General features: G+C 39.0%; 1 protein-coding gene across 1 annotated transcript in view; it reads left to right on the forward strand.

Moving 5' to 3' along the window:
- LOC131248600 (CDPK-related kinase 6-like) overlaps positions 1–23,609 on the forward strand; it is a 54,566-nt gene that overhangs the window by 25,148 nt on the left and 5,809 nt on the right. The window contains exons 2-3 of the mRNA XM_058248952.1: positions 9,835–9,930; positions 10,037–10,073. Of these exons, the coding sequence (XP_058104935.1) occupies positions 9,926–9,930; positions 10,037–10,073 (42 nt within the window). The 5' untranslated portion in view covers positions 9,835–9,925. The remainder of the gene's footprint in view (positions 1–9,834; positions 9,931–10,036; positions 10,074–23,609) is intronic.

Genomic DNA, 23,609 nt, shown 5'->3' on the forward strand with positions numbered 1-23,609 from the left:
GGCTCTCTCATGGCTCTTCGTAGGACACTGATTAGACATGTGACCAAGGTTGCCACACTCATAGCACCTTACTTGGCTCATGTTACTAGGACCGGCACTAAGAACCCCTTTGCCCTTGTCCTCCCTAGGCCTAGACGGAATGGTCGCCTGTGCCCTAGGTTGACTACCAATATTAGGTCTAGTTCCTTGGGAACTAGATCTAGCACTAGAGTCTCGGGACTCAAAACGACGAACGACAGAAGTCTTCAGATATTGCTCTAACTCCTGCATGACTTGATATGCTTCATCTAAGTCCGTTAAGGGCTGAGTAATAAGCTCGCGCTGAAGATCCGCACAAAGGCCCGTCTTGAAACGCGAGAGCGTTACTAGAGAGTCTTCTCGGATACCACATCACATCACATACTCTTCAAATTTAGCGATATAGTCAGCGGCAGGCACTGACCCTTAGCGTAAGGATTGCCATTGGTTAAGGAGCTTCTGACGGTATGAGAGAGGAATGTACTTCTCCTTCAACTTCTCTTTCATCTCATACCAATGTGTGATAGGGGCTCTACCAATTCTCTCTATCCTACGCTCGGTGTTGGTCCAGAAGAGCTTGGCTTGACCCACAAGCTTCATCTTAGCAAACCGCATTTGATGATTTTCCGACATGCCATATCACTCAAAGTAGTGGTCCATGTCAGCAACCCAGTCAAGGAACGCCTTGGGATTCAAGCGCCCATCAAAACTCGGGGCCTCAACTCTCACACTCTTCATTGCACGCTCATCTGGATCATAGCGGTCTTGATGACCACATGTGGCTTGTACCTCTCGCACCACACCACGACCGTTACCACGATCTCTATCCTCACTACCACCACGTGTGGCAGCGCGTTCTTCAATGATTCCTTCTACTTGGGAGTGCTCATCTTCTCCTACAGCGGGGTTTTCCTTTTGGGACGCCTCTAGTTGCTCCACCTTAGTCATGGTAGTGGTAATTTGGTTCTCAAGGCAGGCAAACTCACGCCTTTGACCCGCTTCTAGGGCGGTTATCTTTTGTATCAATTGAGCAAGTTGCTCAGATAACTGCTCGTTATTCATGGTAGGTTGAAGTCCGAAACCTCTACCTCTTCTCGTGGGCATACAATGAAGACTTGAACCAAACTCTACCTAACTAGACTACTAGGTGTTATGACTTTCAAGATGAATGCGATGAATGCAAAACTACTATGAACTAACACAATTAAGTTGAAACAGGAAACAACTCAAATATGGAAATTTTCCAGATTAGGAATTTTCTAAAATTGAAAACTTTCTAAACCTGGAACTTTCCTAAGTTAAACCTAAAAATCAAAACCCTAATTTGATAACTCGATCTAGACAAAAACCATGCAAGCCTAGGCTTTGATACCAAATTTGACGCAGGACAGCCCTAATTATCATGCATGATCATGGACACAATTAAACAGCGGAAATAAAAGGAATAAATGATCTAAAATTCTAACAGTAATCATCATAACTGAGAAAATCATAAAGGAAACATGCAATGGAGCGGGCCATCACCACAACCATGGATTATAGAATTCAATTACTACTTGGGTTGGATCCGGCGAGGGATGAGACCTCCCGATCTTGCATGGTCACACCTAATCGATCAACGAAGATCACTAGTCCGAAGAACCAAGAAGTTTCTCGGATTAGGGATTTGAGAATTTGGGGGTTTAGGGTTTAGATCGGTTCTCAAGATTTTGATCGAAGAAGGATTAGCCAAAACTGGAAAATAGAAGGAAGAAAATTATTACCTTGAAGAAGTTGGAAGGGCACAAGAAGAAATTAGGAGAAGAAGATCAAGGGAAGAGAAGAAGCACCATTAGAGAGAAGAGAGAAAGGAGGCAACCAAAGGGTTTGCTTTTCATTAATCAATAGTTAAAATTCGAGTTTAGGGCTTTAACCCACTTAAATAAGCAAATAAAGACATAAAATTACTAAAATACCCTTAGGATAAGCAAATAAAGACATAAAATTACTAAAAGACCCCTAACTAAGTCAAAAACGCGCAAATAACATAAGTACGGGAAGGTTTGGGTGCTCGGTCTTCTTTCTCCAATCTTCTTTCACATGTGTCTTCCCTGAGTGGGGTCTTCTATATATCCAATCACATGTGAAAGGTCTTCAGCTCCTCAATAGTCGCCTATCCACAAGGACGACACTTGTGGTTGACGCTTTCTTCGTTGGTACACCTTGAATGCGCTTGTGTTCGCATCAATGGGTCGTAATTCAGTTTCAATATGAATCTCAAACTCAAGTCACTGAACTTCTTGGGTTGGTCAAATTCCTTCTTTTGCTCCTAAGTTGAAAAAAAAAAAAAAAAGAGCTCCGACTATCCCATGGCCTTAGACAGGAGCTGTCTTGGCTTGGTCATCACCCGCCTGTATGGTTATTTAGCCACAGTTGGTGCTGCTCCATGGCACACATGGTTGTATGGTGGGTGATGATTGGTGATGATTGATCATCAATCTAGTAAATGTGGGTGAACCACAATAAAAGAAAACATGGGCTTCAATGGTGTTGTCCAAATTCTGGTTGAGGCTCGAAGACAGTTGGTATTGTTGCAAGATGTTGTGTTGCCGGCCTGTGTTGGAAAATAGGGTGTGTCGATGTCATGCTTCCTCGGTGTTGTTGGCCTTTGTTGGGTGTGGCCTTGTTGTGATGGTTAGTCGACTAACGGCATGCAGGAGCGATTTGTAGCAGCTGCCAGTTGCAAGTGATGTCGGTGTTAGTCTGTTAATGATGGCCCACTGATGATGGAAATGGGGCTGTTTGGAATGGTTAAAATTAGACATGTGGATGGTTGGGTGATTTTGGTTTATATGGAATGTTTGGGTGCATGCGTTAGTGATGTTTTGGGTTGGCGTGAATATGTTTGAGTTCTCTGTTTAGGTGGACATGCTCCAGTGCATTGGGGTGGTTTGTTTTGGCTAGCTGTGATGTTTGTCGGGCTTTGTGTTGTGGTTAGCCATAGGGAAACTCTTAGATCTGCTTCTTACTCTGCTGTGAAGATGGAAGCTCTGCTCCTTTGTGTTGTTGTGTTTTGGGGCTGCTTGTTTGTATATTGGCCGATCCTAGGTTGTGGAGGCTGGGGAGATAGAATCACGCAGGTTTGCCTGCAGTTTTCTGTCCCTATGTCCTGCACAGACGGGAGCTTGCAGCTGGTGTTGTGATGGTTTTTTTGTGCTGCTGCATTTTTTATTTTTATTTTTAAAAATTTTGTAAATTTATGGAGGCTTTTACTGTGCATTTCTTTGATAGAGATTGCTTTGTTGGGGTATATGATAGGCAAGACATGATCCTTTTTGTGATACCCGCCCGAAGATTGTAAATTTTATTGGATCATCGACAAAGTGATAGGTGGTGTGCTCCTAGCTTTCTCCAAAAAAAAAAAGAAGTAATTGAACTTCCTGTTGGTACAAATTTAGAAATAAACCCTTTGAAGTAGAGGATCCTATTCCACACAATCCTACGAATTCACAAATGCATCAAGTGATCACCAGAGCATGAACTTGTATGTTCTAAGATATGAGCATTAAAGCTCCAGGCCTGTAATAACATCTTTATAGTCACAACTCCAATAGTATCAGTTAAAAAAGATGAAGATGAAGAATACATAAACATTTGTGCACAATATGGAGTGTATGTTCTGAAGAACTTCATATACAACTGGTGGAAAGGAGTATATATTTTAGAGAACTTCACATATGACTAGTCATGTTCAATATACACTAGAATAAGCATCTAAAAAAGATAACTGAGAGTGGAGAAAGGGAAAATGCCATAGATTGGCAGGAATCTTTTTTCCTAAGTCAACAATTTTTTTTTATATATTCAACGATAGAGAACACACACACACACACACACACAGGGAGAGGTATTTAGGATCTGACAGTGAATGACATCCCATCACTTCCACTTCCGGAAGAGAATCTTCTGCCACATTAACATCCCTCTTTTGCAAGTGCCTCTTTTTATCAGTGGACTGGTGAGGAATTTAAATTTAGGCTACTTGTAGATGTGTGTGAACAGTACAAACACTACCTCATCCAAATATATGAAGCCGAATGTTTCCACTCCATCTACCACCAAATGTGTGAACATCCAAACACACCCCAAGAGAATAATGAACTCTCAGGCAGTAAAGTAATATCCCTAACACTTTCTCATCAACCACATGGGAAAAGCTAGCTACTATCATGATTCCAAACACTAGCTGATAATCCTTTTAAAGCTAGCTACTATCATGATTCCAAACACTAGCTGATAATCCTTTTATAAATGAAATACTAATTCAGCAATCACCACAACTGGTAAAAGGACGATGTGGATTGGAAAAAAAAAAAAAAAAAAGAGCACCATGGTAGCAAGTCATAGAATAGCTCAGTCATCGATCCTCTATGCTGTTTGTATCTATGTTAAAGAACCCATGAATCAACTCAGATTTTGGCTGTGTCAATCCAGATTTAGGCAGAAAGGACATCATATTTAACCATATATGATTTCATAGATTGCTTTATGATTCTAAAGGACCTCTTCCGTTCCCATCCATGGTTTGCAGTAAGAATGGCTAGAAAAATTAAGGCCATTAGAAATTATGTACCTGCCCTGCATCACAACAATCAATGTGGAGGGCCATGGCTTCCGAGACTGAACTTGTGGCAGCCATGGAAGCCCAGTGTCACCTTGCATGAAAAATCGACAAAAAAAAAAAAAAAAAGAAAAAAAAAGGAAGAAAAAAGAAGAAAAAATCAAAAGAAAAGATGCACACCTTTGGTCGATTAGAGGAGGTTGTTATCGAGTGCCGTCAAGCGTGTTAAATAGCATGGGAAAATGTGGGAAACAAAATCGTGTTTCTGACAGGGGAGGGTGGGAAATTTTTTAAGAGACTTTGGGGGAAATATCCATGCATCAAAAACTCATTTTTGGATAATTTTTGAAGGATCCGTGAATGCACACAGAAGGAAACCCTCTCTCGTTTCCGACAATTTCGAGCTATCCAAACAGGCCACAAAGGATCCACTGGTTTATTTATGGTGGAATCGGAAAGAAAAGATGTTCATGAAGTGATTTTTCTGTTGGGCTTAACACTTAAAAGGTTTTAAAAGGCTTTATGAAGGTTTTCAACCGTTGAAGTTTTGGTTTAACCGTCATAATTGTTTTGACCACACTTCATGATAATCTGATGGTCCACCACTTGATGAGCATGGGCTATGGGTCTTTGGTGAATGGCCATAGTTGTAGAGGGATTGGATCATCAATACATGCATGTATAAGGCGAGTTTATAGGATTCTAATGATGTGGGGCATATGTAAAACTATAGGGTGGTGGAGTACTATAAGTGGTACACCCTTGTAATCCTAATCCCTCATAGGAGAGGATAGTAATCTAGCAGAGGGAGGGGGGAGGGAGCACTGGGAATGCCATAAAAAGCTCTCTATTCTCCTTCCATCCAGGATAGATTAGGGAAAGACTTCCTACATTGGAAGATTGGCATCGACAACCTTTCATCTTTCTACTTGGCGTGCTCAATTCAGGTAAAGTCTAACTGTCCATCGTATAGATTTTGAGTTTTGAAATCTGAGCTTATCAAAGATTGGGATCCCAGGGCATAATTAAATCTGGACATATATATATATATATATATATATATATATATATATATATATATATATATATATATATATATATATTAAAAACCTTAAAACTTAACCAACTTAGGGTGAATTAGGTTCGAATTGGCTGGAGCTGTTGAAGACCCCACTGTCAGTGCACACTCCAGTGTTAGCCACCCCCACTAGGGAATCGATACCAAGACCTCAGTGTTGAAACGAGGTATCTTCACTTAGTCTACCACTTGAGCTATGGATCAGGGTGTGTAAAAAAACCAACTTATGCCTTGTGTATGGCTCACAATATAGAGGCACGAAGATGCTGTGCTTTCAACATAAATGGATCAACTTCTATGTATATATTTATGTATATTATGTGCATAATAGGGTCATATGGATAATCTGAATAATCTTCAAAAAAAGAAAAAAGAAAGAGAGGAAAATCTAAAGAAGCGCAAGTATCTTGCCTAAAATCTTGAATCGCTGGTAGATTCAAGGGAAACTCCTTGAAAAGCTTAGGCCTGATTGCCTGGGAGTGCTCCCTCCATGAGGCAAATGACTTTTGGATTCGTAAGCATATTCCTTGAAGCAGAGAGTCTAACTTGCTAAAGCCCCAAGACAGCTGTGGTTTTATGTTTGCCTTAGACCAATACGATGATCATAATTTTGAGAGACAGTCATTTGAAGAAGTTGATGGTGGAAATGCTGAGGTCGGCTGCTATTTTTAAGCTGGGTAGTAGGCTGTACCTGCTGCGCTTTGAGCTTGAGCTGAAGGCTGATGGAGCTGCAGTTAACTCAAATGGAGGCCTTTGAATTATGATAGCTAGATGTGGATATGAAGTTAACTCAGATTCACACATGCGACTCCGTGACTGCCCATTTCTCAACATCCAGCCCATGGATATGGACGCATGCATCTCATTATAACATAATATTGTTGTGGTTTGCCAAGTGTATACGTCAGTATGAGGTATCCCATGCACATGCCACAAGACATCACATCATGGCTGACAGGTGGAATATCCCACCTGTTCATAACGCGGGTCCCACCATTAGATGTTCTCACCCTAATATAAAGCTGGTCAACTCATTAGTTGTCTACATTGTTAGAAACAGGTGAACAGGTTAGAAAACTTCCACCAAGTTCTTTCTGGCTGTACAATTATTCCAGAACCTGTGTCTCACTTGACTTCACTAGTGGATCGAGCTGATTCTTGGGCCAGGGTACTTACACAGTGGGGCCCCTCCGGTGGATGGATTGGATCTTGTACTTTGGTGCCATGCTAGCATATGGAATGGTGTGTGCATGAGCTTCCTTGTGTGCATGTTTGGGCTTAGCGAAACTTTATAAAGTTATTCATTTTTTAAAGGGTTATATAGTAATTCATTTTATGGTGTTAACTTGATAATTTTGACTCATTCTATTCATTTTTAGTTTATTTTGGCAAGGTAATCTTTGTCTTTCAAGCATGATAAACTGAGTGAAACTAATTGTTGGGAATTGAAGAATGACAAACCTAATGCTGTAAGGTTCAGCTAACATATCTACAACTATCAGCTGGATATTGGTATCAGTATCTATATCTTGTCATGTTGGATAAGATATGATGGGCGTCTTCAAGCATCAGGTTATCATAGTCAGAAATCTATCCAAAGTGGAATGCAAGGAAAGGTGAGGAAGTTTTAGTTGTTACTGGTATCATTTATACAATAAGGAAATACTTTCTCGTGGTATAATCAAAAGTGGCTTTCTTGGGATCGAAGCACTTATACCTAGTTAAGTTTGAGTGATAAGGGTTTGTCTTCCCTATATGGATGGAGAGTGGGAACAACCAAAGATCCCTTTGAATGGTCATTTCAGATCGATATCCAAACCCCACTTATCTCATAAAATGTCTCTATCCAACAAAAGTCACCATTTCAAGAGCTGCAGCAAGCAGACAGCTTTTGCACCATGCTGCACATAGTCGAATTCTTGCCGCATCCATTAAAAAACAGACCCGGAAGTGCCCCTACTTTCTGATCACCATATCCTCATATCAACTGCATCTCAGGAACCCGTCTCATCAAGTCAAACAAACAAAATGGAGGGCAAATAGCTGATTCAGGCCATATCTTGAAATCTGTCCATCTGGAAATTGGACAATCTGTAGGTTGTATTATCCGTGAGTTGTGGGGACTTTTGTTCGACCAATCATGAAAATGCAGGGAACAGTAATTTCTTATGGGTTGCTGCCCCTATTCACAAATGAATTGATTTGTGCATAAACCTGTTGTCATCTCATTTGGTCACTGAGGCTGCAAGGCATGTGTTGGAACATTTGCAAATTTTGCAGGGTCCATATGCATCCTTATCTCTTCGAGTTCTTTCTAAAGGTTGGACAGTGCACTGCCCTGCCACTCGATGCAGGACTGTGTGATCCATCAGACTGTTCACGGTGGTCTCCATTTTGTGTGGAATGCTAATCAGGCCATGATTTGTGGTCCAATTGGACTGTGGGCCAATATATCCAATTTGAAGGCCCATCCATCTGATTAACCAGTCGAGTCCACAGGGTTGATTGGATGGTTGGCTGTACCACATGGTCATACTATGGGGCCCAAATGTCCAACAGAACACTCATTTGGGGCCTATATGGTATATACCAACTGCTAGTTATTTGTGAGCCCATACTCAGATTGGTCATTGCTTTTTTTGGATTATTAAACAAATGTACAAATGTGTGATTTCTTTATACTGTACATCTCTATAAACGGTCAAAATTGTTGTCTGTTGGTATGCACAGTTCCAGTGAGATTTGGACTACATTTAACTCCCTTATTTGTCCATCTTTTATTGCGGGATTGAGATATTTTAGGGGAGTTGTTAATGTGGGCCAGTAGGCTTCTTTTATTCTTGGTGGAAGATTTTCTAACTTGGCCATGAAGCCATTAGATGATGATGATATTTTGACTAAAATTAGTTTCTTGTTCCCTGTGATGGGATTCAAAATCTTGGAGAAGTAATTTTTCCAGAAATCATTTGGTGATACTTCTTATGGCCTTTTGGGAGCAATTCCACATAGTAATATTTATTTACAGTTATTTCATATTTTCTTTCTGATTATTGGATTGATTGGATACAAATCTGAGATCTAAGATGGAATTGACCATGTTATGTTTTGAATCTACACACTTCTAGCTCAATTCCATGCTGTCCAACATATATAAGAGCTAGAGGAATAAATAGGATAGCTGATAAAGCAATTCATCATAATGATTACTTCTATTTCTAGAAGGGCTAATTCAAAGTGGGGAAGAGAGTTTCTTCATTCAATCTGATGCCACCTGACCCAAATAAAATGCTGGGATTTACCAAAAAGCTGGAACTGAATGGTCCCCCTGAAAAAAAAGGAACTTGCTTTACATGTGGTACACTTTTATTGCAGAGGCATTTTTTCACCTAAAGGTCTGGGGTTCAGATCTAGCTAGAACATTTCTATGAGTTCTAAAAGACATGTACCATTCTACCAGATGAAGCAGAGGAGGTGGAAATAGTGGCAGCAACGAGCACCAATGCTTCAGGCTTTTAGCTTCCGAATTCAGTATCTGTATTGTCTTTTGTTTTGTTTCATATTGTTTTTGTTTCTGGATTTTTGGGATGGATGGTTGTAGGATAAATATGTTCTTCAAGTTGCTTTTGGTCTTTGAAAATGAGGAAATCATTCTTAACAGTTCCTTTCGAAAATCATTCTTAACAGTTCCTTTCAAAAAAGAAGAAAAGATGAATTCTTTCGTACAGTTTTTTTTTTTTTTTTCTTCAAATTTTCCTGAATATACTTACTAGCATATAAAGTGGACATGCTTGTGTTCAGGAGCACTTTTTTTTTTCCCCTTTTGCAGATAAATACTGCTACTAGCCTTATGGAAAAAAAAAAAATCATCATCATCAAAGCTTAATTCCAACAAATTGGGGTGGGCTACAAGTATTATCCCAACTTATATTCCTTTTTATTATGGAAATTAAAAACGTTAGCATGCTATCCTTCTTCTTTCAGTAAATTCTATTCTATGCATGTTTCAGGGGTAGTGTAATTCCATCTGGTTTTGTGGAATCTATGAACTATCTTCTCTTTTTGGGATGAACTCAATTTGGTAAACAAATGAGCTTTATTTGGTAGATGACAACATCGATATCAACTGAAGATTTTGTAGGGAGGTGAAAATCTTGAAAGCTTTATCTGGGAATAAAAATCTGGTCAAATTTCATGATCCATGCAAGGATGCAAATTATGTCTGCCTAACAATGGAGTATGTTTTTCTTGGGACCTATTATGGTTAGTAGTTCTTGAAAATCAGCTATCTCTGTCAATTCTTTTTTCCCCTTTCTAATCTCTATATAATTATTGTTGCAAAGTCTTCAAGCTGCTACAAAAGGAAGGGCATCATTTTTGGTAATTATCTGAAAATTATATCTTCTATTACTTTTGTTTGTTTTGAACTGTTTCTTGCAGCTGTTATGCATTCTGCACAGCAGTTTCCTATATCAAAATTATTGAAGTATGGTTAGTTTCTGGTGAGCTTACCATCCAAATGAAATGGAATAACAACATTTATATTAGTTTATCAAATATTTCAGTGATGAAAAATGAGCTTATTCTTGGGAATTCCTATTGGAGGTCATGATTATGGTTTTTAAAACTTTTCTGATATGAATTGGTTTTGCTTGTGTTGTACTGATTTCGGTCCACAATGTAACAAGTCAACAGACTAAAATGTTATTGGAATGGATGACCACAATGTTTGTAGTATCAGTATCTAACTATGTATCATATGCTTGGAAGTGGAAGTGTCATTGGAAACATCAGGGAGTATTGATTGTACTGTGTAATGAATCAGTCCAAGGGAAGCATTGGGGAAACTTTTGGAAAATGGTGAAAATTTTCAGTGAAACTATAGGAGATGTTAAAAGACGTGATTAGAAGTCAATTAGGGGAAACTGTGTTCTTGGTCATCAGTGATGCAATTATATGGTCTTATATATATATATATATATATTTGTATTTTTAAATTTATTTAATTAATTAAATATTTTCAAATGGGGAATGTTTTTAAATAATATTAGTATGTAATGACCCTCCTGATTACATATGAATTATATAGTAACCAATCAGAATTTCTTTTTTCTAATTTTTAATAGAAAATTTTTAGTTAATAATATTTTGTTAATGAACTTTTTAAATAACAATGTCCAGTTATTTAGTAAAAGTATGCAAGGGATTACCCACTGCATGTCTATTAAAATATTTTTAAAATGTATTTTTTAATTATTTTATTTTTTCAGAAAAATGAAAGAGCAAGGCCAATCGATAAATTAGTTGTGCTCATCAACATATATTTTTTCGCACTTACATTAGGATTTTAAAGGGTGAAAATGGGAAACTCGGATTTTCCCAATTTCTTCTGTTTTTCACCTTCAAAATTGAAATTTCTTGCTTGAATCCATGTCAATGTATGAAACCGATGTATGGATATGTTTAAACTTCTTTTTTAACAAATCTGTTGAAAAACAAATTTAAACAACTCCAATCACATTATCGTCTTTTAGAAGGGGGCACTACAGTCACGTTTTTCTCACCTTTGTGATTTTGGCCTGAAATCTCTCTCTGATCGTTTCTCCATGTCTAGTGTTTTGATTTGAAACAACTCGAATGGAGTTGTTAAAACACAATGAGCAATAGATTCCCCAAAAAATTTTATTTTTTATTTTCCCAAGAAAGGGTTTTTATTTTTTTGAATTTTATTGATTCTTAGGGATTTATGCTACCATCGGTTGATACTTTTCAAAATATTGCAGTATCGGTTGAAACACAGTGGACTTTGTAACGTGCTAGTGGTGATATGTTGCGATAAATTGCACTAGTTGCCATGCCTCAGTGGTGGTCTCTCTGGAGTTTCAACATGAGGTTATGGGATCGAGCACCCCTTGTGGTGCGAGTGTGTGAGAGTGTGTGGGGTGGATGTGCATGTGGGGCTGTGAGTGCGTGAGTGTGTGGGGGAGGGGTGAGTGTATGTAAAAAAAAATATTGCGATAAATTGAACATCACGATATGGCAACATCTAACAACGATATTATCATTGATACGTGGTAATTTTAGTATTCCAGGTCGTTTCATATGGTTTACCTAGCTTTAGCTTTACCGATATACCAGCTGATACAATCAATACGTAGAAAATTGGACAAGGAGCGAGGCTACCGGTTTCATTCCCCAAGCGAGTCTCACTTTGTGACTTCTATTAAATCCATGGTTGTGAAAGTAACATGATCCCCCTATCAGATTGTGTGAAGTGGAGAACTATTAGATAGAATTTTATCCAGGTAAACATGACTTGACTGTTTTGTTTATGCCATAATTGCATCTTACTTGTATAATCCTTCTAACCAGGTGCCGCTCCCACTTCAAATCGCACTTTGAACTTGTGCTCCCGCTTCCTAGTTGTTTACAATTGCTATCATTTTGAAACGGACACTTCCCCGCTCCAGCACTTGAATTTATTGCTGCATTGCCTCATGCTTCATGCATGATGCAACTAAAACAGACTTGGTCCGGTGATGGCATTGACAGTAATGGGCACTGGATGGGTTTGAAAGACAGAAAGGGGGTGGTGGAACCTGTATGATGATGATGAGTGTGAATCTAGTCCTCCATCATATAGGGTGTAAGGAGAGGGATGGACAGTGGACTCAAAACAGAAAAAAAGAAAGATCAGCAAAGAGGTTTTGATACCATATTAGATTAAGGGCTACATTGTGGAACATGTATCGTGTATCTTATTCATTGAGATGCGATTGTATTTATACACAAAGGATGCCTGCCTGTAGCGGTGTATAAAGCTGCATGCATATCTCCAAGATGCTATCTACCATATCCAACAATATATCAATGTATTAAATAATGCCCATAGCGTATTGTTTCGGTAACGCTTTGTAGCATAATCAAATATCATAAATCCCCTGTAGCATACGGTATAGGGGTCATAGTGTACGCTACATATATATATATATATATATAAAAGTTGTATGTATTTAAAATGGTGTAAAACTCATATTATGAAAAATCTTATAATGTAAAATTAAAACCAAAATTGCTTTATTGTTTCTAACTTTAAATTGTGGTGTTTCTTTATTAAAACATGTGTTGAATTCACACCATAAAGAAAGTTAAAAAAAAGAGTTCGAAAGAGGGTTTTCGAATAACCCCTGTTTCAAACCGTAGCCTCCAACGCAACTTCTCCTCCACTTTTTCGAATCTATCGTTCTAGAAGGCCATTCAAGGGGATATTTCAACTGATCATTAGAGCTTGCAAGAAGGTTTATTTGCTGTATTTTGAAGAACATTGGAGCTGAAACGAGGGAGAAATTAGATTTCCCCCTTCCGCATTCGTATGGCTATGAAGTTGCAAATTTCAGATTTTTGATTGATTAAATCTCTTGTTGAGCCTGCAAGAGGTATGTTCTTGCCCCTTAATGAGTTCCTTTTCATTTAGAATGAAGATTTGTAGTTATTTATTTTTTATTTTTTTCTTTTTTTTTTTTTTCTTTTCAAAATGCTGGTTACCATGCAATATTTATAGGATAGGGTTGGTATGCAAAATTTTCATTTTCTTTTATTTTTTTAGGTGGTGTTTGTATGGGTGCTATCCATTATTTTCTATGGTGTGGCTCATGTGGGGCCCACTGTGGATAGTGTATGGGTGTGGATATGCATTGTTTTCCATGGTGTGGCACACATGAGGCCCACTGAGGTGTGTGTATGGGTGGATGTACATTGTTTTGAACATGCTTATACTTGAAATTTTTTTAGGCATTTTATATTTTTTGTTTTTTCCTTACTATTTATCATTTTTTTTTCTATTTTAAATTAACAAATAGAAGTATCATGTAACTTACGCTACACACTACAAAGGGCTAAACACTACACAACACGCCACCTCTATTTAAAACACTGCAATATATTAAGATTATGCTAATCTAATCTAACACTCACCAATATTTTTGTGAAATAAATTCCACATGTTGATTGGACTAGACCCGTTCGGGTCTTCCTTCTCACATGTGACCTATGTCTTGATTGCATCAGACTCTAGGAGCGACGTAGATCCGGCTCACCCATGCTGCATTTAGCATGTCTTTGTGTCCATGAGTTTAGCAGTTGAAGATGGATTGTCTCAAATTAGTATATCTAGAGAAAATAAAGAAGACCTACTAAGTGAATGTGAGTTTTTTCCTCTTTTGGCACTCACCTCTCAAACATGCTGATGTGGCACGCTTGGGAATGATAAAAGTTGCCCATCTTGTGGATTCGGCTTCTAGATTCCATGGCTAGAAAGTCGGGCTTTTCATTCATTAGTGATGCAGGACATGGAATTCAAATATGATGTGCGAGATTTCAGGCTTAAGATCACGTTAGTTCAGAAACAATTACACAAATTCCATATCCCACATGAAAGTCCAAACATTCAATTAAGGGGAATCTATGCAGGTCCAGGCCTACACATGATAGGGTTGGATCAATAAAATTTTTGAACCAAACGATACTTAAAGATAAGAAATAATCATCCATACATGCATAGTAATTAGTCCCTAATCCAAGGGATTCAGAAATTCTAATTCGGGGAACTCTAGGGTAAGAAAAGAGGCACAAAATTAGAGATTTGAGTAATTTAGGGTTAGATTTAGGGATTTTGGGTGAAAACGGTGTAAAAGAGAGGGGAAAGACGAACCAGAGAAGTACCATACACGTGTACAACAACAATGGCCTAGATGCACGTGCGTGTGATCTCGGCCACACGTGTGTGGGGTCCACTATTCAGAAAAAAGGCCACCTTGGCCCTAGTTGGCAAGGGATAGACTCCAAAACTCGCAAATCTCAGCTTGATCCAATGTACGGTTTGTGTGTGGTGCTTCGCCGAAGTTTCAGCCCTCCTGTAGGGCCAAATTCTGAAATTCTGTTGTGGGGAGGAGAATTGCTGCAATAGATGATTGATTTGATATGTAGATGATGGGGTGAGATGAGAAGAAGGGATAGTAGGAGATGGGTAGTAGAGATGACGATGGATGGGGGCGAATCGGGATAGATGTGGCTTTACACCATGGTAGTTAACCTTTCGATGAAGGGAGGGCTTCGCACTCAATTAGGCTTCACAACTTAGAAAGTAGGAAAACACAAAATTTTTATTAATCTTCAATGAATCCAAAGAATTACAACGGGTGCCTATTTGTAGGGAAAACCCTATACCCCTAAACTCGCGCCATGTGCGTAACCCATTACTTGGCGATGAAGTAAACTAAAATAAAAATCAAACAAAGAAATCTAAAGCGTACATGATGTTGTAAATAATAACAATAAGCAAACCTAAAATATGAAATCAATTCGACTAGTGGGCTACGATCATAAGATCCCATGGTGGGCTTTTCTTGATTGTCAGTCCCACTCTTTTAAATCAAAACTTCGTCTCCTAACTAGGAGGCCCTCCCCGGACGTCATCGTCGATCCAGATTGACGGTGGGGTCCTCATTCTTCTGGCGTACGTGCGTAGGGGGCAACATGCGTGCGCGTGTGCGCGTGATGTCCCCATCAATTCTCCCCGGCTGTGAAGATTTCGCCACTGATGAAATAAAACTCCTGAACCGCTCCAGGATGTTAGGATTAAGTCTCTAAAGCTCCTCCTCGGTGAGCCACGTGCTGTTTGAAGCTGAGCGTGACTTCCATTTAACTAAGTACTTTTAAAACTCGCCGTCCAAGGTTGAAACTATTTGATGGTCCAGGATATCCTCTATTTTCTCTCTGGGTGTGTGAATGTTAGGTATGAGAGGCAGAGGCTGGGAAGAAAGGTCAGGAAAAGTAGGTATGGGAGGTAGAGGCTGAGAAAATGGGTCAGGACGGGTAGGTATGGGAGGTAGAGGCTGGAAAAATGGATCGGGATGGGTAGTTATGAGACGTAAAGGCTGAGAAATTGGGTCGGGAGGGGGCTATGGATTAACGGATAAATTTGGGGAATCAGGATGGGTGGGCGAAGGGCCGGACAAAGTATTAGTGGTCCCCTGAAAAGTAAGTAGATCCTCCACATCGAATGTGTAATTAATTCCTATGGAAGGTGGAAGATTTACCTCATACACATTGAGACCGTTTCGTTTTATAATTTTGAAGGGTCCAGCGCTACGTGCATGTAACTTACGAACGGCCCCCGGAGGGTATCGCTCGGGCTTGATGCGGACCATCACAGTCCCCAATATTGAATTCTTTTAAACGTTTATGCTGTTTTGCAAAAAATTTGTAATGTTCATTACTAGTAGTGATCATCTGCCTGATTTGTTGATGCCATGAATGAATGTGAAGCGCAAAAGACTCTGCAGGGATAGTGACATATGGACGATATCAATAGGTTTCTCAGGTTTATAACCAGTAACGATTTCATAAGGACTGAGACTTGTGGACTTATCGACAACTATTAAACGCAAACTCGGCTATAGGGGGAGACTCATCCGGTAGATCATCAAGACAGACATCACGAAACTCAGCCACTACTAGAATGACCTCAGTGAGTAACTCTACAGTAGCCTCTAGTACACTCTCTCCATCCACAAGGCCATGCATGTTATACTCCTCAAAATAGTGGTCTTGATGTCTCTCATGGGGTGGGTGCACGCCCATAATTGATTCCTTGACCAACTCCATTCATTGGTTTATGCTCCAGGCCACCTGCCTGAGATTGGACATCTACCCCAATGGTGGGGTTTGTCTTGGCGATGGTCTTTAGTCGGGTAATGCGGACATCAAGTTGTTCAAAGCATTGGTCCATTTCCAAGCGCTTATCCAAAGACTTGATCTGTTGGGACAACTTATTTAGTGACTCTAGCAGTTGTTCCATGTTTAGTGTAAGGTGCAAACCAAAATTCAGCAATATAGTTGTCAAAATATAAGAAAGTTTTTTTAAAAAAGAAACAATCTAATTTCTAAAAAATAAAAAAAATTAAAAAAAAAAGGGAAGTTTCTAAAAATAGAGAGTAAGTTTCTAAAAAAAGAAAAAGGAAAGTAAATTAGTTTCCAAAAAAGAAAAGGGAAAGGAAATTAGTCTCTAAAAACAGATTAAGAAAGTTTCTAAAAAATTAGTTTCTAAAAATAGAAAAGGAAAGTTTCTAAACCTAAAAGTAGAAATTTAAATTAATTTCTAAAATAATTCAAATAAGATGATAACAGAAAATTTCAGCAGCTTATGTCAGGATTTATGGACCTCTAAACTAAGTTAGTTTCTAAAAGAAGAAGGAAAGGAAATTAGTTTCCAAAAATAGATTAAGAAAGTTTCTAAAAACAGAAAAGGAAAGTTTCTAAACCTAGAAATAGAAAGCTAAGTTAATTTCTAAAATAATTCAAATAAGGGGATAACAAAAAGTTTCAGCAGCTTGTGTCAGGGTTTATAGACCTCTAAACAGCTATATATAATGAGAACTGATGCGTAATGGACACAAACAACTAAACCCTAAACATGTAATGCATTCCCCTATAAAAACCCTAAGCTCTGATACCAAATTTGATGCAGCACATGAAATTCAAATATGATGTGCGAGATTTCAGGCTTAAGATCACGTTAGTTCAGAAACAATTATACAAATTCCACATGAAAGTCCAAACATTCAATTAAGGAGAATCTATGTGGGTTCGGGCTTACACATGATAGGGCTGGATCAATAAAAATTTTGAACCAAACGATACTCAAAGATAAGAAATAATCATCCACACATGCATAGTAATCAGTCCCTAATCCAAGGGATTCAGAAATTCTAATTTGGGGAATCCTAAGGTAAGAAAAGGGGTATAAAATTGGAGATTTGAGTAATTTAGGGTTAGGTTTAGGGATTTTGGGTGAAAGCGGAGTGAAAGAGAGGAGAGACGAACCAGAGAAGTACTGCACACGTGGACAACAACAATGGCCCAAACGCACGTGCGTGTGATCCCGGCCGCACGTGTGTGGGGCCCACTATTTAGAAAAAGGCCATCTTGGCCTTGGTCGGCCAGGGATGGACTCCAAAACCTTCAAATCTCAGCTTGATTCGATATATGGTTTGTGAATGGTGCTCCGCTGAAGTTTTAGCCCTCCTGTAGGGCTAGATTTTGAAATTCTGTTGTGGGGAGGAGAATTGCTGTAATAGATGATTGATTCGAAGTGTAGATGATGGGGTGAGATGAGAAGAAGGGGTGGTATAAGATGGGTAGTAGAGATAGCCATGGATGGGGGCAAATCGAGATAGATGTGGCTTCGCACCACGGTAGTTAACCCTTCGATGAAGGGAGGGCTTCACACCCAATTAGGCTTCACAACTCAGAGAGTAGGAAAATGCAGAATTTTTATTAATCTTCAATGAATCCAAAGAATCACAAGGGGTGGCTATTTAAGGGAAAACCTTATACCCCTAAACTTGCGCCATGTGCGCAACCTATTAATTGGCGATGAACTAAAATAAAAACCAAACAAAGAAATCTAAAGCATTCATGATGTTCTAAATAATAATAATAAGCAAAACCTAAAATATGAAATCAATCCAACTAGTGGGCTACGATCATAAGATCCCATGGTGGGCTTTTCTTGATTGTCAGGCCCACTCTTTTGAATAAAAAATTCGTCTCCTAACTAGGAGGCCCTCTCTGGACGTTGTCATCGATCCAGATTGACGGTGGCGTCCTCCTCCTTCTGGTGTAAGTGCATAGGGGGCGGCGTGCGTTCGCGTGTGCGCGTGATGTCCCCATCAATTAAGTATGCCACTTATGAGCTAAAGAATGAACAGTTGAAAGAAACTAAGCAATGGTTTATTGTAATGCATGGCCTGTCCAATGATTGTACATGCCTTATTATTTGGCTGGGCCATGTGCATGGTATGGTATTAAAAAACTATTATGTTACGGCTATATCGGTCGTTAAGTAAGGGAAACAGTCACCCATGTTATATGATACAGGGGTGAATTGGTCTGCTATGAAAACAAGGGCCTTATCGGCCTGTATTGGCATTGTTATGGCTATTAGGCCAATATGGCTACATAGGTGATGTAGGACGGCCTAATCCAACCTTAAATGAGCATGGTATTTGAAAGGGGCAGATTCATGCAATCTTAAAAAATAAATAAAATATCAGCCTGCCTTATACATCATAAACACAAGAAAGAAATAAGGTTAATATAGCATTGATTAGGGCCATCCGTCACAAACACGAAGTATTGAATCTTAAAATCTGAATTTAGTTGGATCCGGTGAAAGATAGAACTTTCGTCTTGCAATAGGTCCGTCTAACGATCCAAGTGGATTTTCTAATCCAGAAAAATAGGAATTCTCTGGATTGGGAAATTTGGAAAATTCAAAAAAGAATTGGTGGTTCTTCAAATTTAGATTTGGGTGATGGGCTTTACGTGGGGATGAAAATCTTTTGAGATTATTGATTTAGATAAAAAGAAACAAGATTTGGCTTCTAGATCTAAAGATTCTAAGAGAAAATGAAGAGAATGAGGTTAAAGAAAAGAGTACCTTGAGAAAAGAGAGAAGGAGAAAGAAATAGAGGATGAGAAATCGTTTACCTAGGCCTTACGCCCTCTTCCAATCATTGGAAGTCGAAGACGAAATCGTCAAAAGCAAAAAACTCTCTTTTTCTTTCATAAATATAACATAACATGTTATGGGTTTAGGGCAACCCTTATAAATTCGTAATTACATGAAATTACCAAAATACCCCTATTAAAAAAAAGTTTCAAAAAAAAGAAATTTGCACAAAATTGTGCACTAACTGTCTCAAAATTTAAATAAGTCAAATGTTCATAAACTAAATGTAAATTGAAAATGCCCGATGGGCCTCGATGAAAGCGCCGTGAAGGTGGTGCAATGAAGGTGGGGCCGTGACGATCCAACGGTCCGATCACACCCTTCTAGCGATCCAATGGTCCAAATGTTTCCTTTAAGCAATTTACACATGTCATGAACACGTGTGTAAGGTTTTCAACCTCTAGAGACCTGACTCGTATCCGTCATCTAACCACATTGATACAGGTAACGCACGCCTCTTGCGTTGATATACTTTGAATGGCCTGATGTTCGCATCAAAAGGGCCCATTGCAAAAGTGTTTATATTCAAAATTTTCTCTTGTTTTTCCACTTCTTTATTCATTTCTACCTTGAAAGAAGCTAAGAAACTAATCTTAAACTAGATCAGGCATATTTTGATAATCAAACCACGAAATTTGAGTGGGATTCGATGTGCCAAAGTAGAGGACCATTTTGGAAAATATAAGAAGGGGTAAACCACCATTTATTTATTATTTTCATTTTTCATCTTTTTTGTTGTATCTGTATTCATGGGCCTTAATCCACCATATCATGCTTGATTTGTACTCAATTAGGCCTATTTGGTTGACTTTTAGCAAGTGCAGATGACATTGCCTAACAACATGCTTACCAAATAATGGACCATTACACCATAAAATACAGCCTAAAAGAAAAAAGAAAGAAAAGAATACATATTTGGGATCCTCACATTTTTTTTTTTAAATTATAATTTTACCAATAATTTCTTAGATTTTTCCCTAAAAGAGTTTTGGTCGTTACATGCTCCTGTATTAGTTGATAAAACCTTGTATGGTATCTGCCAACAAGCTAGCAGAATGCTGATCACTGGCTGATAGCTTAAGTAACACCTTGGCGCGTGGCGAGCCACACTTGAGAAACGTTCCCCATCTTGCACACATGTACTTAGTGATGTGAAATGCGATCACATATTCACATATGCAAATATTCAGATGCAGATTGCATATGCAAAATGTGTGATGATATATGATCATATGCAACATATGCGATCGCATATCTACCAATAGCTAGAAATCCGACCGTTGGCACATTATTATTATTATTATTATTTTGCTGCTGCTGCTGCTGCAAAAAAAACTTTTGCCGATAAAAAGGCAGCCAAACCTCCTCCATTTGAAACATTATCACTGCAAACTCTCGCTCTCCGCATTCCTTGCATTCTTATTTCTAAGTTCCAAGTGCCATTATAATCTCTCTTACATAATTCTTAGTTCCAACCAAGTTTCAACTTCCAAGTTCCTACTTCTCTACAAAGATTAAAGCAAGAAGATCAATTAAGTAGAGAAGTTTCTCTCTCTCTTGGAAGATCAAGATTCAAGTTTCAAGGAAGATTCAAGCACTCCCTCATTCTACATTTCTCTCTCTTACATCCTAGATCCCAATCCTATTTTTCTTCTCCTTCATTCATCCATTCCTATCCATATCTTTTCATTCATTCATTCTGCATCTCTTCATTCATTCATTTTTTAGATTCTAGAATCTACGATTCTACATAGTACATGCATGATACATACAATCTAGTTCTCACTACATTTTATTTCTCTCTTACATTCTAATATTCTATTTCATCCTCATTCATTCTAATTTCTAATCTACATTCTACACTCTACACTTTAGAAGATATGGGTAGGTTATTCTTAAAAGTGATTCCAGGGGCTAGAAGAATCATGATCTTTATGTACAAACACACCATTCTTCTCCATCAAATAAGAAAATACATTGGGTGTAACTTGCTACATCTAGCAGTCACTCATTTCACTACAACATTCTTGACACTATAAATATTGCATTAAAAAACAATCAAAACTAAGAAGCTTTGTAGTGTCGATCGATTGGACAAATGGGCCTTGATCAAAGAAGGCTGAAAGGAAGCTAGTCCAACAAACCATCATTTCAATTTTTTTTTTTTGACACAAGTGATACACAAGTGATAAAGGCATTGAAAGTTTTTGAATCCTTAGTCATTGTTTTGCGATTGGTGGATGGAGATTAGAAGCCACCATTGGGTTACATATATAATGCGATGGAGAGGGCGAGAAATAAAATTATGGACCATTTTAACTATAAAGAGCATGATTACAAGCCCATTTTAGATATTATAGATAGAAGATAGGGAAACCAAATGTCATTTCTATTGTATTCGGCTACCTACATCCTTAACCCAGCCTATTTATTCGCTTCCCTCAATATATATATATATATATATATATATATATATATGGGAAAAGGTACTATGCGCTCGACCTCACGAGTCCGTCCCATGAGGTCGAGCTATGTGGGCCCCACCGTGATGCGTTTCGAACATCTACCCCATCAGTCAGATGCACCATTCCATCGTGGGCCTAGGTCTCAAAAATCAAGTCAATCCGTGACTTGTGTGGGCCACACCACATACAGAAGTGGAGAGGGGCCGTGCACCATTAAAACATTCATAACCATTTTTTGGGCCCACCGAGATGTGGTTTGCAAATCCAGCCCATCCATTATGTGTGTCCCACTTGGATGAGGGTTCAGACCAAGTTTCAGACGCATGCAAATTTCAGGTGGGCCCCACCAAGTGCTTTTATATTTTAACGGGTCTTCACATGATTTTAGATGGTATGGCCTACCTGAGTTCCGTATACGGCTGATTTTTGGAATATCCCATAATTTAAAGGGGACCCATCAAATGCATGGTGTTGATGGTCGACACGCATCACGGTGGGGCCCACACAGCTCGACCTCACGGGAGCTTATCGCGAGGTCGAGCACATAGTACCTTTTCCCTATATATATATATTGTTGGGGATTTGTGCTGTGGAATCACATAGATCTAGATCTAGGATAGCAATCCAAGAGCAACAAGCAATCACAAGAGAACACAAAGATTTAACGTGGAAAACCCTTGTGGGAAAAAACCACGGCACAAAGCAACAGAATTCCATTATGAAAGCATAAATTACAAAGAGAGAGGACTTACCTGATTCGAACAACCTCGAATCTTACCCTTGCTACACCCTTTAGAAACCCTAAAACCCATTTTAGAACCCCTTTAAAAAGCCTTAGCATGCACTAGAATAGCCCTAGGGACCCTTATTTATAGTTTAGGAAACTCTACTTACGCACCTAGTTTGGAAAATTTCAGAAATCGCATCAAATTTACGTAGTCCGCACGTAGGCTGCGTAACCCTCGACTAGTTGAGCCAGGGCCTTGACTGGTTGAAGGACCCCTTCGACCGGTCAAGCCTAACCCTCGACTGGTCGAGTGTCCCGGATACCTAAAAACCATGCTCGTTGGACTTCGAGTCGAGTGGGCCTCGATCGGTCGAGTGGATCCTCGACTGGTCGAGCTAGGCCCTCGACCGGTTGAGCAGAGGGACAGAAGATCTTAAGGCATATGTTTTTACAACAATCTCTACCATGACTTCAATTTTCAACCGTGTAGCTTTTTAACCTCTTCTCTTATTTCTGCATCTCATCATAGCTTCTCGTGCACACTCTGTTCTTCTTTTTTGCCATCGCCAAGCCCAGAGAAATTGCACAGAACTTGAACTTCTCTGCAGGAACATTTTAGGTGAGCATGTCTGCCAGATCAGAATCCACATGCTCAACCACCTTTGCTCCTGTCTTTTCAAAAGGAAAGACGTAGTCTTTTTACCATCTCACCACCACCCAATGTTGTTTGTCGGGGTATTTGCTCACAATACTAATAGCTTGTGAAATAACTGGTCTAATCCAGACCATGGCATGCACTGCCAACCGCATTCGAATAAGGCTTATGAGATATATCCTGTTTTTCCTCATCAGTTTTGGGACATGTCCTGAGAAAAACTTTGAGGAGAGACGCGTAGGGAATGCTCTCTGGCTTTGCCTGGTCTATCACATACTTGATCAATACCTTCCCAAGGTATTCTGCTTGAGATAACCAAAGCCTACTCTTCTTCCAGTCTCAATGTTGAGAACCATCTTTGCAGCCCTCGATCCTTCATTATGAATGTCCCACTTAACCGAGTCTTCAGTATGTTGATATCAGACATGTCATAATTAGCGATCTACATGTCATCAACATACAATACCTGACCCACCATGAAGGAATCAAACTTTAT

The sequence above is a fragment of the Magnolia sinica genome, chromosome 6 (assembly GCF_029962835.1).
Source record: "Magnolia sinica isolate HGM2019 chromosome 6, MsV1, whole genome shotgun sequence".
NCBI lineage: Eukaryota > Viridiplantae > Streptophyta > Magnoliopsida > Magnoliales > Magnoliaceae > Magnolia > Magnolia sinica.